Below are 20,434 nucleotides of genomic sequence, written 5' to 3' on the forward strand. Positions count from 1 at the left end.
CACTTGAGCTAATTAGTTTAAATTTTGATGTAGAAAATTGTAATTTAAAGACACTTAATTTAAACAAAGACTATTTTTTTTTCTAGAGCATTGAGGACAAAGCATATCCTCTTTTCATGACATCCAAACAACTCCTTCTTCTACTGGATGACTCAGCTGATGTGCATGATGGAAATACTTTTTTCCCACGAGACGAAGATGGTTTCCTAAAGACAGAAGTTCCAGGCTGGGAACAGCAAATTGATACTCATTGGGTTTCCATGCTCCTTAGACCCTTGCTTGAGGGGAATAAAAAAACAGGTAAAAAATTGATACACATTAGGTTTCCATGCTCCTTAAACCCTTGTTTGAATGCAATAAAAAAAGCAGGTGTGTTAACTTCTATAATAAATATAAATAAGTATATCACCATCATATCAATACACATGGGGCAGATGAATTAGAGTTCATCTGCTTCAGAGACCTTGACATATGAAGAGGTAGTGTGGTCACTATGCACAACCGCCTTTGTTTCCATAATGTAAGTTATGTACCCATCAGAGCTGAGTGGACTCACGGGCGTTCCATTGATTTGAACCGGGATTAAAACTTGAGACTCTTGGGTTAGCAGTTTATCTCTCTACCGCTAGGCCACGTGTCTCATAAATAAGTATATATTAATTAATTAACCTTGCTAATAATGGTTTTTATACCATGAACTTACCTCTCACCTAATCTTAAAGCTAATGCTGACCTATAGCTCTATTGATTTTAAGTATCATAAATAAAGTTCTGCATGCTAATAAAAAATGTCAGTATGGATGAACTATAAGATAGCATCAGCAACCTTCCATGTTAGGAATTAAATGTCAGTATGTCTGAACTACAGGCTAGCATTAGCAACCTTCCATGTTAATAAAAAAACTGTTGGTATGGCTAAATTACGAAATAGCTCACTAAACAATTGCTTTGTACTGCTATGTTCTTTAAAACATGAAGGGAGATTTTGGTCCTATTTCAACAAGTGTCAGTAACCTTCAGTGTTTTCTTGCTGTCTGTTAGAAATGAACTTTTTTAAAGAATAGTTATATATAGAAGGTACACACAATCTTAGAATATGAGATGAAAAATGTGCGCTTTAAAAATCATTTCTCACTGGGTTTGCAATTAATATTTTAAATACATTTTCTTTTGATTACAATTATATACATAACTGTTTTTAATAAGTTATTGAAATACAAAATGTCTTTTATTTACTTTAGCACTGAATAGCAATGAAGGGAAAAGGAAACAAAAGCAACAGGAATGCACTTATGACGTGTTTAGCTCTTCCTTTTGGAAACGTATTTTGCAGAAAGTTCAGGTACTCTCATTTTGGTTAAATAAGACACAGAAAGTTATGAGTCTTTGAAGTTAAACTATTAATTCCATGAATCAACTTCATTGATAATTTTATTTTTTATTAAGTTAATTTGTTTCAATTTTGTATCAGATTAATTAGCATTTATTAATTATGACAAGTGGTAAAGTGTGAGATTTTAAATTGAAAATTTTAAGCGTCAGATACCTCTTTATCTCTAGTCTTATATTTTTTAAAATGCAGGCCTAAAAATATGTTATTAATTTTTTTAAATACCCAATTGTAGGCCTATACTATACAGACCAATAAAATATAGTTCAATCAATCAAGGTTAATGTTTGGTACTGTCATCATTTGTGTTTTTAATAATAAAAATATTACAATAGATAAAACTTTAATTTGGCAAATAAAAAAATTGACTCTTTTTTGTTTCAACTTTATAGGCCAGACATGGTGTGGCTTCAACTTCTACACATTTCAACATATGTTGAAACTGATTTTTATAAATATTTATTTAGGTCCTACAATTATAATAATTTTTGATATAGTATAACTAATTTCTCATGCTTGTTTTGAGTGTCTAAGATCCTCAACCAGCCTTTGTTGTTTTCCATAGATTAACTGCCACCCTTCTCTAGTTTGGATTGAGATCATGTCATTTATCAAAGGTTCGCAAGAGGCTTTACTCACTGAAAAAGGTTTCTTAAATCTGGAAGATTATGAAGCTGTTGGCTTTAAGCAGGCTCCTAATTTTACTGAAAGCCGCCCTCTTGTTTATGAATGCTATAAACATTATGAAAAATTGAAGAAGCAACTTGGGATGTTTGATGAGATGGATGTTGTTTTTCAAATTTACAAGAGAATGAAAAAAGTATGTAGACTAAAAAGAGCATATAATTTCAAACACCATTCTTGAAGCGCCTAAATATTGTATAACAAATTTGAAATTGAGACAAATGACATAATTAGACACTTTTAGTCTAAAATTTAGTGGGTAAAAATAATTGTTTGATAAATTGCGTAACAATAAAAAAAAAAGAATCTAACATAAATCTTGTAAATTTATTCTAGATGGAATCATTTCCTTGGACAGTAGATGAAATTTATGTTGATGAAGCTCAAGACTTCACAGTAGCTGAACTGGCACTTATGATTTTACTTTGTAAAAATGTCAACAAAATGTTTCTTACTGGTGATACTGCCCAAAATATACTGAAAGGAATATCATTTCGCTTCGTGGACTTAGGAACACTTTTTTATCAGACAAAGCATTCTGCAGAAGTAGAAAAGAAGCAACTAGATTGCAGTGTAAATGCAAATACTTTTAAGTAGCTAACTAATAAACATGTCAACGTTTTTTTTTAAAATATCACAATTTAATTTTTCTATCTGAATTAATTATTATTATATCATGTTAATATTCAGGTTAATGGATCTATTACACATTTAAGTAAATTACCTTTAATTACTTCAGTGTTTTTCTAGACCTTATTTGCATAGATCTAGATCTATTACCATACAACCATGTAAATTTTAATAAATAGAATTTAAACCCATTTTTAGCATTGGTCATATTTTAACAACTTTCATCTAAATTTTACTAATAAAAATTAAATTTTGGAACAGATTTTGCATTATGTTCTAATAATAATGTAGATTGAAGAAGAATTATCATGGTTGTGTTTAATTTGCCAGTTACAGATCTTGTCCTAAATTTAAAGTCATTACCTTTTTCATCTTAATAAACTATGAGACTTGAATATTATTATTTTCATTTGAAACATTCTTTTCCCATCTTGAACTGAGTTTGTTGGCTTTGTTTTCCCTAAATATATACTGTTGCAACAGGTACCCCTTCTTCATCTGAAGTACAATTATAGATCACATAAAGGAATTCTGGCACTTGCATCAGCTGTACTGGATTTGCTTGAAGAATTTTTTCCTCGATCATTTGATCAGCTGGATCGAGATCAGGGCATGTTTGATGGCCCAAAGCCTGCGATTATTGAGTCATCAAGCTCTGGTAAAGTTTTGGAACTCTTTACTTCTAAAAACAGCAAAATTTTCTTTTGCAATTTATGTTCAATAAGTTTTAACTAAATAATACAGATTGATTGATATACTATATATTAAAATATAGCTTATTATAACTGATAATTAAAACACAATAGCAAATAAGGTACAATAAGAAACAACCAGACAGATTTCAAATAATGTTTTACTTCTTCATTAACATGGGAACCAATTCAGAGCTTAAGAAAACTATTTTTATTTCTGTCTAATTTTTTTTAGAGCAACTGCTTCTACTTTTGGCTGGAAACAACAGGGAGACATCTCACATTGAGTTTGGTGCTGACCAAGCTATTCTAGTGGTCAATGACCAGGCTAAAGACAAACTGCCCCACGACCTAAAGCATGCTATAGTTCTGACAATATTTGAATCCAAAGGGCTTGAGTTTGATGACGTGCTTCTGTACAACTTTTTCAAAGACTCTGCTGTAAGTTTTTTTTTTTGTACCTAATAATAACATGTATATATATATATATATATATATATATATATATATATATATATATATATATATATATATATATATATATATATATATATATATATATATATATATATGAATGTATACAAAGATGTATAATTCTAAATCACAGTGAAGTAGAGTACAGTTTTTAACTCACTGAAAACTACAGTTGATGATCTCCAGATGTTATTACAGATGTTTTTTTAAAACATCAGCTTTTAGAATTTTTTGTGTGCATGTTTTAGTGTAGGTGTTTTAAATATATTATATATATATATATATATATATATATATATATATATATATATATATATATATATATATATATATATATATATATATATATATATATATATATATATATATATATATATATAAACATATTTTTTCAAATTTTGTTAACAAAATGTAATGTTAAAATCTTTAAAAAAAATTAAAACATAGACTGTTTTTTGTGTGTTCAGAAACATATCTAATATTTATATGAAACAAGCAGAATCAAATGTAACATTTTAATGAAAACAAATTCAAAGAAATAATGAGATTATTTCTATGATATCTTGTGACAGGCTGATTCTGAATGGAGAGCTGTAACTAAATATTTAAATACATTGTGTGAAGGTGAAGGTGACTTGAATCTGGGTAATAAGCTAAAAACTACCAAAACTGTAAACATTCGTGAAATAATACATGTAAAAAAAAGTTATTTTTAAAATATTTTATTTATTATATTTATGTCAGAATTATAAAATTGATTTTTTTCAGAGACAGTATTAAATTTTAAAAAATCTTAAGTTAAATAATTGTTGAAAAAAAATCTACAGTACAATTAAAATTAGTTTTCCTCTTTACAGATCTATTGAAACATGCTAACCGTCCTCACCCTTTGGATTTTGATCCAAATCAGCACAAAATTCTTAGCTCAGAGCTCAAGCAACTTTATACAGCTTTAACCCGAGCTCGAGCTAATGTTTGGATATTTGACGAAGATGACAAAAAAAGGGCTCCCATGTTTGAATATTTCAGAGTGCGAAAGTTAGTTACTGATTCATCAGGTATGGTAGAAGATTAAAATCATAAATTTTTTTTTTAGATTAAAGTTTAAAAGCAAACTGAGATCACTAATAATATCACATTTAAGGTTAAAAACTAATTACGCCCAGCATTACAATTAAATCACACATCTGTTTTTATTCTCATATTGATTCTCTCACAATTAAATATTGAGTTGTCCTTGAATGAATCTATTTTCCCATTTCAATAATATTCATGAACCCCTAAGTATACAATCATCATTTCTGTATGCATAAATCCTATGATAATCCTATTATCAGGGAGCTTTGCTAAAGCTTCAGACATAACTGATTGGAAAAAACGTGGAGATGAGTTTATGGTAAAAAAGGAGTATATTTTGGCAGCAAAATGCTACAAGTAAATAAAGAATATATATTTTTACATTTTTTTAATTTGATGTATATATAATGCATAATTTTAATATTAATATTATTTTAAATAAGATTTCAAAAAAAATTAATTTAAAATTTAATTCAAAATAAATTTTCTATTTACTAAATCATGATAATTTGTTTTTTGTTTGCAGACATGCTAACCAGGAAATTTGTGAAGAAAAGGCCCTAACTTTTGCAAAGTTTAAAGAGTTGAGCAACTTGCTAAATCCACTGGATTCAAAGTCTGAATTTATAAAAACAGCAATCTCTTTTGTAAAACTGAATGAAATAAAGATGGCAGCCACTTGTCTGAAACATGTTGAAGAATTCTCATTATCCGCCACACTCAATGAGAAAAATGGTGATGTAAGGAGTTGACATTTAGAATTTTAGTTTTATTTTCTAAACCTGCTTTGGTAAAATTTAAATGAGCATACATACATACTAGCATGCATACAACCTACACACACATTGCTTCCCTAGAACCAGGCTCTATTTTTTTTTGCTTTATCAAGATTTATACATTTTTACAATAATATAATAATAAAATAATTTTTTATAATAAAAACAAGAAGAAAAATTCCATGGCCATATCCCTTCAATTTCACCAATAAATGTCAAAACAATAATTTAAAGCCTTGTGAACATGTTTGAAAAGTGTAGTTCAAACAGTCAGGCTCTAGGGAAGCAACAAGTATACGTGCCAATTAATTTTTTGACAGTTTCAAACTGCAGTTGAACACTATATAAGGTGCGGTGAAGTTATAAATGCAGGTCGCTGTTTGGAAACAATGGGCAAATACAATCAAGCTATAGATCTGCTGTTTGCACGTGATTATTTAGATGAAGCTTTAGAGTGTCTGGAGAGATACAACACACTTATAGAGGTAGTTTTCTTGTCAGTTTATTGAGTTACAAATGTGAGAAACATGACAAAAATGTACCATTTTTGTAATGAATATTTTTTTAGCAACTGCAGGACAAAAAAATTCCAAAGGAACTTCTGGAGTGTAAACCTCAAAAAAACATGCGGTCCAAAATACTCTTCAGGTAAAAACTTTAAAAAGAGCTATTTTATTTAAATAGTAAAGCAGACATTACTGTCCATTTCTGTATTTCTACATATGTATGTGTCTATATTGTATGACATTATATTTGTGTGTCAATATCTAAATGTTAATGTCTATATCTATGTCTATATGTCAATGATTAGGCCTATATGTCCATTCCTAGGGTGTGTCTATACATTTATTTTTGTATATTTATGCTTATATGTCATATATATATATATATATATATATATATATATATATATATATATATATATATATATATATATATATATATATATATATATATATATAATATCTATATGTTAATGGCTGTCTGTGTAAGTGTATATGGTAGTATTTTAAAATGTTAACCAGGAAAGCTAAGCTCTGCAAGGATGAAGGTAAACTAGCTGAAGTGAGGTCTATTGCCTCAATGCTGCCTGGGACAGGGGAGAGGATTGATCTATTCACACAACTGGAGATGTGGCTAGATGTGGCACTGTTGCAGAGAGAATTAGGTCAGTATGAAATGTGGGGTCTAGTTTATCATTGGGGGGGGGGGGGGTCATAAAATTGACATCAGTCAATTTGACTCTTACTCCCAGTTTATACTCAGTGGTCTTGTTTTTAATTTTTATTTCTCTGAAATGCTGCATCTTATTGTCTTTACCTCCCCCCCCCCCCCCAATAACCTTTTATAGATGATTATTATAAATCAGAAACCCCAACCCAGGGGAAAATATGAAATATGATTATCCATGTAGGACCAGGGGTCATTAATTTGCTTGTACCTGAAGCAAGGGTATAAGTAGCCATCTTCATTGGTATGATGCTGTATACACTGTTTACACACAAAATGGCTGGATAAAACTACCTGAATTGCACTTGTAACATTTTCTTCAATTTGCAATCTACAGTTTTTAATTTCTGTAAAGCAAAAAAAACTGATGATTATTTGGCCTATTAACTACATTATGTTGTCCAATATAAGTTTTAATGTGAAGACATAGATTCAGAAAATAATTTGCTTAATATGATGTGCTATCTAAGTGCAACATTTGCTTTTGTTGCTCATGTTTTAAATAAAGCTTTTACTCCCTTGAAGAGTGGGTTAAGGGCAACCTCCACATTTGCCACCCCTTAAATGTCATTTGTGCCCCTACCCTTAATTTCACTAGGTCTAGGATGTAACGTACTTTTTGGTAAAACCCATTTTCAGAAATACTAAAAACATTTTTGATAGAAATTAATGTTGTAGACAGCAGCAGTATAAATTTTTTTACTAGGTAACACCAGAGAAGCTGCAGAGTGTATGTTGTTGACTGGGGAATACGACAGTGCCCTACAGTATGCCAAAGAGGGATTTCACAAGCCTTTAGTGGCTTTTATATACATGTCTCTACTGAGGAAATTCTTGCAGATGCAACTAACTGAAGTAAGACGTTTTCATTTTTACTTTATAAGATAAAGATGTGAAAAGGATTTCTTCTATTCTAAAAGTTTTAAAGGCTACATTGCTCTTGATACAATTTTAGTGTAAAGATATATTATACATCTGTTATTGATCTTCTTTATCCTTTTTAAAAAGTTCCTAGTTCACTAAATTAATATCGTCAAAGTTTCTCCATAATAAATATTTATTGCTGTCTTTGTTTAGTTGGATTATAGTTAACAAGTTTAAAATCTATCTTGTTAAATTGAGAAAATGATAACTAATCTTAAATCTACAGCGGAAAGAAGAAAATGAAAACAGAATCCAGACATTTGCAACAGCAGCTAAAAATGTTTATTGTGAGTTGGGGGACTCAAATGGTGAAGCTCAGGTCAAGTTTTTGGTTGGATGTTATGCAGCAGATCCTGATATAATAAAAAGTGGTGAGAATTGATGACTGAAATTTAGACCTATTTTAAGGCTAGACACCGCAGATTAAAATGTTTTGTTTTAATTGAACATGTTTCAGGGTGTTTGATAAACTCATATGTTAATATTTGTTAAACTATAGACAAAAATAATATATAGCCGCATATGGCAGTACTGGTTGCCATGGTATTGATGACTGATATTTAGACCTATAAATATGTTTAAATTTTTAATTTGTATCTTTTATAATGTTTTTGCTAAATTTTAAAAGAATAGTAAATTAAAAAAAAAGTTAAAAATTTAAAAAAAACATATTTTAGGAGTAAACTAACAGATTAATTGAAGAAGTTGTTAATTTCAATTTTCTAAGTCTACACAGGATGATGGAGCACAAAGCTATGCCAGCAGTTTGTTTTAAAAATGAAGTCACAAAAATATTGTAATAAATAAATTTACTTTTGTTGTACAAAACAACTTCATTATTTAAAGCAGAGTTGCACAAAATTTTGATAAGATTTGTTTCAGTGGACTAAACACTAAACACATTTTGAAATCCTGTTTTTGATAATCAAACTATTTATAGTAAGTGAGTAATCTTCTTATATTGGGGGCTGTTAATATATGATTCCCTCAATTTTTGCAAAGATTTTCTACCGCTCTCGTTTTAAATTGCACATCACCAAAGACAGGACCCCTTCCCAAATTACATCACTAATTTTCACCCTCTCCCCATAAGATTATCATAATTAAAAATGAAATTAAGTTTTTTTCACATACATTTTGTCTAAAATATGCAAAAGGTACCAGATTTTCTAAACACCCTCACTCATCCCAAGTATCTAGTAGTCAATACATAAGTTAGAGCAGTGGCGTAGCGAGGTCGGGTGTCACCCGGTGCGGCATTTAATGGTGTCACCCCCACCCCCCAGAGGCTTAACGACCCTTCCCGGTGCCAGGGGACAAACTTTCAATTTTTGATTTGCCCACCCCCCCACCCCTCAAACTTTCAATTTGCGTCCCCCCTTCCAATTTGTCAAATTTGCTCTTAAAAGAGTTTTTAACACTCGAATTAATAACTTAATTAAGTGGAATTATTATTTTCTCTATATATTTTGCTATTTTTTGCCTTGGTGTCACCCCTTTAAATAGTGTCACCCGGTGCGATCCGCACCCCCTGCCCCCCCTCGCTACGCCACTAAGTTAGAGTAACTCCCCCGTTATTATATATTGACAACTTCTTATTTTAAAAAAACAATCTAGCGATAACAGAATGTTTATAAATAGCGTGACCTGAAAATGAAAGAAGAATTTTTTTAACCCAAGCCTTTTGTCATTTCAGCCAAGTCAGCATTTAAGAAGGGCCAGCCTATCAACGCTGCAGGTTTACTTGAATGCCAACTTCGTGAGTGCCAAAACATAGGCGCTCACCACGCCACTTCAAAAGACTGCAATGCTATTCTGCAAACAGTAGTTCAGGGCAAGAATGTATGAACTGTTTTGTTACACTAGTATTTTTATTGTGAGACAACATAGTAAAATGTAACTTTCAATATTCAGTTACTTTAAAATTATAAATATTATATTTCTATTTAGCCCAATGCCTCACTCTCCTTAAAAAAAGGGGGAGGGGTAAGGACTGGTTAAAAGAATCAGCCAGCCACTTTTGTTGAAACAATAACAGCTGATTATTTTAGGAAAGTAGAAATAAAAAAAAAATGTCTGCTTCTTATTCTACTTCTATATTGCAGGTTATTGGAATACTATTAGGAAAGGACAAAAGAGATGTTTTTAAGATGTACTTGGAGTTTTATGGTCTAACTCTGAACTCTAAGCTAGATACAGTCAGCTATCATCCTTCAGAATATTCAATCTATTCCAGACTAAATAATGACATTGAAAATAAAGAAAATCATTTCACTATTACAGTGAATGTGACTAAGGTATGTAGGAATTTTATTTCTTTAAAATTAACAATGTAGCAACTTAATTCTCTAATCACAGCTTGCCCACACCTGTACTAGACTTTCATCTGTTTCTATGACCTGGGCATACAGAGGGGTATTTCAACCTTAGTTTCCCTAAAGTGAGTCTTAAGCCTGGGATCTGAACTTGGGGCTATCATGTTAGCAGTTGTAAGCTCTAACATCTGACCATGCAGTTGCTCATGCTTTTTTAGAGTGGCATTAATTGATAATGGAATTCAAAATTTAGACTTTAGTTTATCAACCCCCAACTAACATTCCATAGGCCACCCACCCACATCATCACCATAGGTAAACCTACCCACATCATCATAATAGGCCACCAACTCACATCATCACCATAGGCTACCCACTCACATCATCACCATAGGCTACCCACTCACATCATCACCATAGGCCACCAACTCACATCATCACCATAGGCTTCCCACCCACATCATCACCATAGGCCACCCACCCACATCATCACCATAGGCTACCCACCCACATCATCACCATAGGCTACCCACTCACATCATCACCATAGGCCACCAACTCACATCCTCACCATAGGCTACCCACCCACATCATCACCATAGGCTTCCCACTCACATCATCACCATAGGCCACCAACCCATCATCACCATATGCCACCATCCTTAAAATATGTATCAGCTATAAAGAATAGAAACATATAAAGTTTACTTAATAGAAAATTTATAAAAATGACAGCAACTAAATCTCTTCAATGACAGGCGTTTAATTTTTTTAAACTTTAAAGCCATTTTCACCCTTTGCCTGTAACTTAATCTAGAATGTACTAAAAGATATACACTGTACTAACACAAACATTTTGCCAGTAAAAATGTGAGCATTTTAAATATTCCAGGCCATTGGTTTGTTAGTGCAGCACATTCTCAGCTGGCTGGAGACAGTTGTTGTGAATGTAAGGAAAGTCTTCAAACAAGCTAAGAATTGCTGGAAGTGGCATGGTGTCAAATGCTGCAACCCAAAGTGCAGTGAAGCAAATTGTAAGCTGCAGCATAACATTAAATGCTACAGGCGCAACTGTTATGACAATATGGAAAATTTTAATTTACTGAAATGCTCAGTAAGTTCTATTCCAAATTCTTTCACTCATGTTAAAAGAATTTTTAGATATTTGTTTCATTTAGATGTAAGCCTGATAGTCTTTTAAATAAAAAATGTCATATTATTTGTCAAAATAGAGATATATTAAAACTTTATAAACATTAAGCAACATTGTTCTTAATTTGCTGAAGGTGGAGGGGGTGGTGGTTGGATATTTTTAGAGCATGCAATTACAAATTCTGTAGAAAGAATTAGAATGCCAGTCTAAAGAACTTTCTTAACACTACTGGTACATGTCAAGTCTATAGGACATTTGAAGTCCATCTTTGCTGGGCAAATCTGGTGTAGTCTGACATGGTTGTGGCAAATCACATGTCACTTGATTACAAAACAATCCACATTTTGACTTAAAGATTATGAACTGTTTTTCCATCTCGTTTAGCTTTAGAATTTTAAAGACAAAGAAATTAAATTTTAAACTTTTTCAAAATATAAGTTTTATAATTTCAGTTATGTTTACCATATTTTCTAAAATATCAAAGTTTCTGTTTAAATATTAATGACATCTTCAGTTACATAGAACAATAATTTACAAAATAATTTTATAACTTTTTACTAATCAAATACACATTTTGACATAAAATAAAAAAAGTTCAATACATTTTTGAAAATAAATTTGTAAAGTTAGCAACAATAATTTTTAAATGTATATTTTATTAATCATCAAAGTGGATGAATTTTATTTATTTTAATTATATTTTGTTTTAGATGGTTGTTGAAATGAAATCTTATCCTTTAATTTTAAAACAGGTTGTGTTAGATGGTTGTTTAAATGAAATCTCCTCACTACTAAAGTCAAGCAGTTTCAACTCAGAATTTAAAAAACTAATTCCTGAAAATTCAAGATGGGACCAAATTCAAGATTTTGTTCAATTTCTGCAATGTTTGCACTCCAGGCCTAAGTTTGATAATGAAGAAATGGTAGAAAAAATCCTGGCTGAAGCCAGAAAAAAAAATGATTTTCAGGATGAAGTAGTCAAGTAAATATTCAAACTGTTTTTATATATAATAATTTATCCGACTAAACACAGACAAAGTGATAAAAAGTTTAAATTTGCTTTAAGAAAAGATTTGTTTTTTATCATCTAGATATATACAGTACAATCAAGACCAAGTTGATGATTGGAAGAGGAAGAAATTAACTTCTCTTGAAAAGTTTGCTGAAGCCAATTTCTGTGCATCTCTCTTGAAACTGCAGCTCTCTGTCAAAATGGTAAGCTACTAATAATAAATGGTTTATTAAAAATTGTTTACTGTACTCATTTTAAGTAGACTAGACAAATCTACTGAAACTTAATACTATTTTTTAAACTACAATCTCATGCAATTTTAACATAAATTTATTTCAAGATTACAATCTCTTTTTAATCTTGTCTGGTATTTTATTTCTATTCTATTTCCTAATGCTGCATGAAAAATGTATCTCTAAACATAAAAATTATACATTTAAAAATAATTTCCCAGGAAAAAAGTGCTAAAAATAAACCAGATTTACAAAATCTTGGACTGACGTTTGAAGAATTGTTGCAGTTTTGGGTTGAAGGAAAGGAAGAAGCTTCAACTCAGTGTTTTATTAAAATAATTTCAAATTTTTCCTACATAAGAATATTTGGAACTAGGCAGCTCTTCTATTGGCTGGAAATTCATCTCTCTTCAATTTGGTTCAACATGACAAAGGTTTGTAGAATTATGAAATTTGTCTTTTATATGTTGTACAATATTATATTAATACCTGGATATACCCTTGGATAATGCATACAATTTAAAATCCTTACCAGAATGCAGCAAAGACAAAAGACAGTGAACTCAGTCTATTAAAAAAAGATGAGAACCAACCAGACCAATCACAGTTAAAAACTATAGAAACAGAGGTAAGCTGATAATTTTATGCTGCGAGTTAGTAAAAATAATTAGATTCCTCATTTATTGTTGCATTAAGCAAGAGGTAGCTGCTTATAATTTCTTTTATGATCTGCTTCTAAAACACTATACAAGCAAGTGGCAGAAATGTTTTAGGCGTAAGGGACTAGTGAGCAGTATGTGTAGATGTGTGTCCCCCATCAAGTGGAAGTTTGTGGTCGTTAGCTGTGGACAAAAGTTTATCTAGGCAAAAGAAAATCCAAAATCAAACAACTGCTACCTTGTAGATTGTTTTTGGCTGGACAAGCAAATCCTCAAAGAAAAGCAGGCTGAAATGTGAGGCATTATGGTGCATAAAATGTTGACACGTAATACTTAATTATGTTGGAGGCAATCCCATCTGAGAGGACAATCAAAAACAAAGACAAAGAGATGTGTTACAAGCATAGTGCTCTAAATTTAGATACAGATAGTGGTCATGTTTTCAAGTTTAAAATACCACCGATAATATCTATCTAAAGATAATAAAGAGAATGCTAATTTTGTAATTATCAAAGTTTAGCCAATCTGCAAAACAGTTAGGTAAGTCAAGAAAATAAAAGAAAGAGTGAAAAGGAATATAATTCAAATAATGTAATTGATTTTATCTTTTACAAGGAACAAAATCCATGCAGCTTAGTGTTTTTACCAAAATCTTACCATGGAAAGTATTTGCTGGCTAAAGCTTGCACAATGGATGCAACTGGTGGTGTAGCTGCTGATGAGAGCTCTTTAACACAAGAATTTGATAAACTGGTTCAGTTTCTGACCACAATGATCAGAGTGCCTGGCAAAACTAAACAAAATAGGTAGGGCTCTATGTTAACATTTGTTTTAAACTTACTCCATTTTAACAACTTAACTATTATACATGTCTTTGATTTTAAAAAAGTTAAATTTTAAACATGATTTAGAAACTTAAATGAGTAGATACATTTGTTAATTCAGAATACTACTAGGTCTACATCTACATACCATGGGTACCCAATCCCCATGAATTTTAGGCCTATGTATTTTTCCTGTTATACTTTTTTGGAAAAATAAATTAAAAAATAGTTGCTGGTCAAAAACCTATATGCTATATGTTTTGATCAATGTTAGTGACAAAGCAAAGAAATAACTAAATAGCTAAAAATCTGACACATTTACAATAACATAGGCTACCAATGCCTTTGAGAAAAACCAAATTAAATCAATAATTAGTCAACACAAAACTATATTAAATGCGTACACTGATCAAGAGACTTAAATGATTCCAGCTGTTCAATGGTCATTAAGTTGTTTTCTAAAGCAATTTGTATTCACTTGACTCAAGTTGACTGAGAAAATTATATACATTTCATAGCGTACATCTTGATAAGTAGGTTTATAAAATCTAGATTTGGAAGTTGAAGCCATTAGTGTTGTGTTCTTTCTGTAGTTTAAACAAGTGTCATGTGATGTCATTGTTTATTGCGATTCAGGTTGAACAATTGAAAAAGTGAATCTACATTCAAATATTGCTTTATTTTTTTTTTCTTTAAATAAAACTTAGTTAATACTTTTAAAACATCTACCATACTATTTACAACAAAAGTCCATATCTTTAAGTTCTGCATATATCACTAAAGATACTGACCTCTTCGGCTCTGGACATGCGGACAGAGAGAGAGAGAAAGAGAGAAAGAGAGTGCACACATGGGTTTTTATATATTATCAGGATATACAGATATGCATGATCTGACCCTCCATGGCTGAGTCACTTTGCCTTGAACTAATTCATGCTAGTTATTTCTGATTGTTTCATTCCTCCAGCTTACACATGTGCTGGAAGGGAAGTTTACCCCCCCTCCCTCTCTCTACTCTTAAGTAGACATGTTTTCAAATGATGCCAATTGATATCCTTGTTATAACTATATCAGATAATAAAAAAAATAATATAAATAAAAATTTCTTGATTCTCAATTTGGATAGAAATAAAACAACAAAAACTATCATTACAGAGTGAATGTTAGTACAATTCCCAAATAGTATTCAATATTCAAATCTTCATTACAAAAATGACACTGATTTTGTACATTTTGTACATATATATATATAAATAAATAAATAAATTTAAAAATTTAAAAAAAAAAAAAAAAATATATATATATATATATATATATATATATATATATATATATATATATATATATATATATATATATATATATATATATATATATATATATATATATATATATATATATATATATATAATCTATATATGTATATGTTAAAGCTTTCTTCCAAATGACAAAATATTTCTCACAGTTCTAATGAGATGGAGGACACATGTTGCAGCACTATCTTTCTAAAACCTAAAGAAGCTGAAACTTACATCATTATATTGGCTGTTGTGTTAATAAACATTCCTGGAAAGTTTGTCAGCATTGAGTTTGAAAAACAAATAGTGGAATCTTTAAGGAAGGTACAGTTTGATTCTTTGTATCAAGTATTCTTGTTTTATTTTCTAGCAAATGTTTTATTATGTTGGTTTAAGATATTTTATGTCTAAGCGCCAATGTCAGCATTTCAGCGTGAAGTGTCACTTGATCAGTTTAGAGAAAAATGTTGGAAAAATATTAATGATTAAACAAAATATGTACACAATGTTAAGATTTTAATAAAAGGTAGATAAAATAATTAGATTTTAACAATATGTGGACAGAATTGTGACACAAATAGAATTAATTTTGTTTTACCAGTTACAATATAATTGTTGATTATTTTATTGTGTGATAATCACCACTAATTACATTGTTACTAGACTACATAAAGATTAAAATATGTTGATTGTTTAAAAAGTCTTTAAAAAAAATTACAGACATTAAAAATTGATTAATTATTTTAACATATTTCTTAAATTAAGATACCAGAAATAAAGGAGGATGAGACTAATAAAAAAGCAACTGAAAAACAAAAAGGATCCAAAACGAATACAGGTGCAGAATTTAAAAAGCCCAATACAAATTCAAATGTCAAAGAGTCCAAGGCACCAGAAGAAAGTAAAAAGCTCCTTAATAAACTTATTGTAGCTACCCAGAAAGAAAACAATTATCAAGCTATAGCCAGTGCATTAAATGAATACTTGAGAATAAAAAATGAAGAAATGTTGCAGTATAAATGGAATGAAGATAAAAGTAAACTAGTTTTTGAAACAATGAATTTGTCCATGTTACCCACAGCATAAGTGAAAGTTCAAATATCAGCTTTAGATTATCCCTAGGATCATTTATTATTTTAAAGATTAAAATTCAGACATTATCATTTGTTTTAATTTAGCTAAGAGTCAAATTAATTGTAACGACATGAGGCATTTTTCACCATAGACAGTTAAGGCTTAGAACATTCAAAATAAATGAGATTTAATTTTGTTTTAACTATTTTTATGTTAGGTATATTTTTGCTCTTTTTAATGAAGAATTACTGTAATTGTTGTGTAAATGTTATATTTGTGAAAATTATAATAGTGTTGTTTCCAATGCTTTTGCATACAAGTTACATTTTACAACTAATGTTTATAATTGAGTTATTTTTTTAATACATGCATTTGTCACTATTAATTTTTTTTATTTTACCTGTGATATAAACTGTTAGAATAAGCATTAGTAAAAAGGTCTTTAATATAACAATTTATAATTATCATGATCTTTATATAGATCTAGAATCTAGCTTAGTGTGTATGGTGTTTCATAAAAAAATAAAACTTTAGTATAATGTCATTGATTATTTGTAGTATCTGGCTTAATTGTGGGAAGCAGCCATTGTCTTTTTTAAAATGGCACGCTTTAATTAATACTTTGCTAACTCCTGAATAAAGAGAGGTAACTAATAATTTTAAAAAAATCACAAATCTTGTCATCTAAAATATGATTATCCTTTTGTTTCATTTAAACATTTAAAAAATGGTAAACCTAATTAAAATGAGAGTATTCGAATAGCTAGTCTTTTAGATTGTTTTATTCCAGTATGACTACTAATTATAAATTTAGATCTTGCTATGTTGTTGCATACCTTAAGTATGCTTGAGTCTACATTTTTGAAAATAAAAATAATTTGTGATATTTAAATGAAATTTTTGCTTAACTTTTTGAGTAAGATAACAGATTTTTATTTTTTTCGTAAAGATTATAAAGGATAGTAATTTATTCATTTGATTTTTTAATTTATATAATCTATATAATTACATAGTAAAAGTTCTATTTAAAAAAAAACTAGTCTTCTTGTTCAAGAAAAGATTTTATGAGTGTTGATGAAATAAGTTTCCAATTCGAGCAGGAGTGACGGGTAGAGATCAGTGTTTCTTCCAGACTTTTTTCTCCGGGGGGGGGGGGGGGGGGGGTGGGGGGGGGGTGGAGGGCGGTCACTACTAAAAGTGTATGTTTACTATATAAAATCCATCTCGATTGGGAGGGGGGGGGGGAACCGGTAGACTTTCGCCCCCCCCCCCCCACCCCGAAGAGATGCCTGGAAGAAACTCTGGTAGAGATGTGGCACGTAAATCACACACCAACAAGCATTTTACGCATTACCCTCACACCATCAACACATAGGCGTAGCGAGGGGAGGGCGGGTCATGTGGGAGCGCCTAATCGGATAGAATAAAATGTATTAAAAGCTTATTGTAATGGTAGGCCTACATGGCTTGACGGACTTACTAAACTCTTTTTTACAGCAATTTTGTGAAGCCATAATAAAATGGAAAGTGACTGCTAAAAAGCGCCCTGACCTTTTCAAGTAAGGGGGTAGACGATTTTTTTTCAACTACGCTAATACGTATATAACTGAGATGGTTGAGGTGGGGGCTAGGCCTCTGTAACAACCCACACAAACAACCTCGGGTGCACCCATCACACACACTAACACATCAACACACATTAGTTTTTTTTTAAATATTTATTTCATGACAGATCATTACATGCATATTAAGCCACCATCTTCATTTAGTTTAAAAAAAAATCTTTCTAAAAGTTTGTAAAGTAAATACAAAAGTAAGATTATATTTTTGAGAATTTTTTTTTCAAATGTTGGAATAACCGCACTTTGTTAGTTATTGCTATTTCAGTCATATTTAATATACATTATGAATACTTTGTTTAAGCTAATGAATTAGTAGATTTAATCCTTTGACATTGGTAATCTCGTGACAGTTAATCCATTGCCAGTGCTAAACCCTTGTCAAGAGAGTTTACTCTTATACTAGACTTGTCTACTGAAAAAAGGACTGGAAAAAAGTGAATGCTACAAAAACCACCGAAAGTTTTAATACAAAACACAGTCAGAGAGCTGATGCTATTATCGCCCCCCCCCCCCCCCCCCCCCCCCCCATCCCCTCGTGTTAAGGCTTATGGTAGTCTGAAAAGATGAATTCTGTCGAAACAATGGGATATATAATGTGTTGGAATTCTACATCTGCCTTGATGGACTAAAGTTAAAAGTGTCTCACACGGTTGGGTAGTTTCTGCATTGTGGGGTTATCGCAATTGTGTCAGGGTGGCGTAATCAGCGTATATGATAGTCTCTGCTAGTTCTTCGCTGGTAAGTTTTCCAGAATCTAGGACACACGGATGTGGTATTGTAGGTGAGGTCTGTTTCAAATGTGTTGTCTGTTGTACAGGCAAAGTCTGTTTTACATTTGAGGATTTTGTCACAGGTGAGATATGCATAACTGGTAAATTCTGTGTGTCAAGTAAAGTTTGTTTCGGAGGTGAAGTCTGTGTTACAGGTAAAGTCTGTTTCACGTTTGAGGTCTGTGTGACAGGTGAAGTCTGTTTCACAGGTAAAGTCTGTTTCACAGGTAAAGTCTGCGTTACAGGTAAAGTCTGTGTGACAGGTAAAGTCTGTTTCACGTTTGAGGTCTGTGTGACAGGTAAAGTCCGTGTGACAGGTAAAGTCTGTGTGACAGGTAAAGTCTGTTTCACAGGTAAAGTCTGTTTCACAGGTAAAGTCTGTTTCGCGTTTGAGGTCTGTGTGACAGGTAAAGTCTGTGTGACAGGTAAAGTCTGTTTCACAGGTAAAGTCTGTTTGACGTTTGAGATCTGTGTGACAGGTAAAGTCTGTGTGACAGGTAAAGTCTGTTTCAAAGGTAAAGTCTGTTTCACGTTTGAGATCTGTGTGACAGGTAAAGTCTGTGTGACAGGTAAAGTCTGTTTCACAGGTAAAGTCTGTTTCACGTTTGAGATCTGTGTGACAGGTAAAGTCTGTGTGACAGGTAAAGTCTGTGTGACAGGTAAAGTCTGTTTCACGTTTGAGGTCTGTGTTACAGGTAACGTTTGTTTCACGTTTGAGATCTGTGTGACAGGTAAAGTCTGTGTGACAGGTAAAGTCTGTGTGACAGGTAAAGTCTGTGTGACAGGTAAAGTCTGTGTGACATATAAAGTCTGTTTCACAGTAGAGTTCTGTGTCACAGAAGGAATGGGATTTACAAGGGAGCTAAATGTAACTGGTAGTTTGAGCTGAAAAGGCGAAATCTGTGTCTCATCTATTTTCTGACTGACGGATGTTTGTGCAACAGATTTCTTCAAAACACGGACGGTTTGTTCTCGATGCGAGTTCGATTGTTCAACAGGTAAGACCTGATTGGCAGGTGATTTATGGTTTACAGGCACCATCCATCGGACAGGTGAAGTCTGTCTGTCGGGTGCTGTATGTAGTTTGTCAGGTGAAGCCTGATTACCAGGAGACACGTGAGTGACAGTTGAAGTTTGATTGACAGTTGATCTCTGGGTGACAGATGTCTGCCCAACCGATGAGGTCTGACGTCTCGCAAGAGCGCTCGCATTCATGTACCACCAGGCCGGGATGGTGGGTCTGGTACCCACATGGTTGGGTCTGGTACCCTCATGGTTAGGTCTGGTACCTTCAGCGTTGAGTCTGGTACCCACATGGTTGGGCCTGGTACCCACATGGTTGGGGCTGGTACCCTCAGCGTTGGGTCTGGTACCCTCGGGTCTGGTACCCACAGAGTTGTTTCTGGTACCCACATGGTTGGGCCTGGTACCCACAGCGTTGGGCCTGGTACCCACATGGTTGGGTCTGGTACCCTCGGGTGTGGTACCCACTTGGTTGGGTCTGGTACCCACAGCGTTGGGCCTGGTACCCACATGGTTGGGTCTGGTACCCTCGGGTGTGGTACCCACTTGGTTGGGTCTGGTACCCACAGCGTTG

The 20,434-nt window shown here is 32.1% G+C and overlaps 1 protein-coding gene across 1 annotated transcript; it reads left to right on the forward strand.

The window, feature by feature from the left end:
* The first annotated feature begins 91 nt into the window (after positions 1–91).
* On the forward strand, positions 92–17,393 carry LOC131951351 (TPR and ankyrin repeat-containing protein 1-like). Its single transcript, XM_059313728.1, has 25 exons — positions 92–300; positions 1,242–1,342; positions 1,956–2,210; positions 2,411–2,647; positions 3,188–3,362; positions 3,632–3,837; positions 4,443–4,515; positions 4,728–4,928; positions 5,208–5,304; positions 5,474–5,687; positions 6,044–6,208; positions 6,292–6,371; positions 6,749–6,891; positions 7,660–7,808; positions 8,104–8,248; positions 9,574–9,719; positions 9,983–10,174; positions 11,085–11,306; positions 12,098–12,327; positions 12,437–12,560; positions 12,812–13,024; positions 13,126–13,218; positions 13,865–14,055; positions 15,539–15,695; positions 16,137–17,393. Exons 1-25 carry the CDS (start codon positions 117–119, stop codon positions 16,455–16,457), a joined length of 4,314 nt encoding a protein of 1,437 aa, XP_059169711.1. The 5' UTR covers positions 92–116; the 3' UTR covers positions 16,458–17,393.
* Positions 17,394–20,434: the final 3,041 nt, after the last annotated feature.

The sequence above is a fragment of the Physella acuta genome, unplaced genomic scaffold (genome assembly GCF_028476545.2).
Source record: "Physella acuta isolate Inbredline_101_S28 unplaced genomic scaffold, ASM2847654v3 ptg000065l, whole genome shotgun sequence".
In the NCBI taxonomy this organism is placed as follows: Eukaryota; Metazoa; Mollusca; class Gastropoda; family Physidae; genus Physella; species Physella acuta.

Bases quoted from the DNA above. Each gene is read 5' to 3' on its own strand.
- LOC131951351 (XM_059313728.1), top strand. From the start codon at position 117: ATGACATCCAAACAACTCCTTCTTCTACTGGATGACTCAGCTGATGTG. The intron at 8,249-9,573 runs GTGAGAATTGAT...TTGTCATTTCAG, and splicing joins TCCTGATATAATAAAAAGTG to CCAAGTCAGCATTTAAGAAG. The intron at 9,720-9,982 runs GTATGAACTGTT...TCTATATTGCAG, and splicing joins CAGTAGTTCAGGGCAAGAAT to GTTATTGGAATACTATTAGG.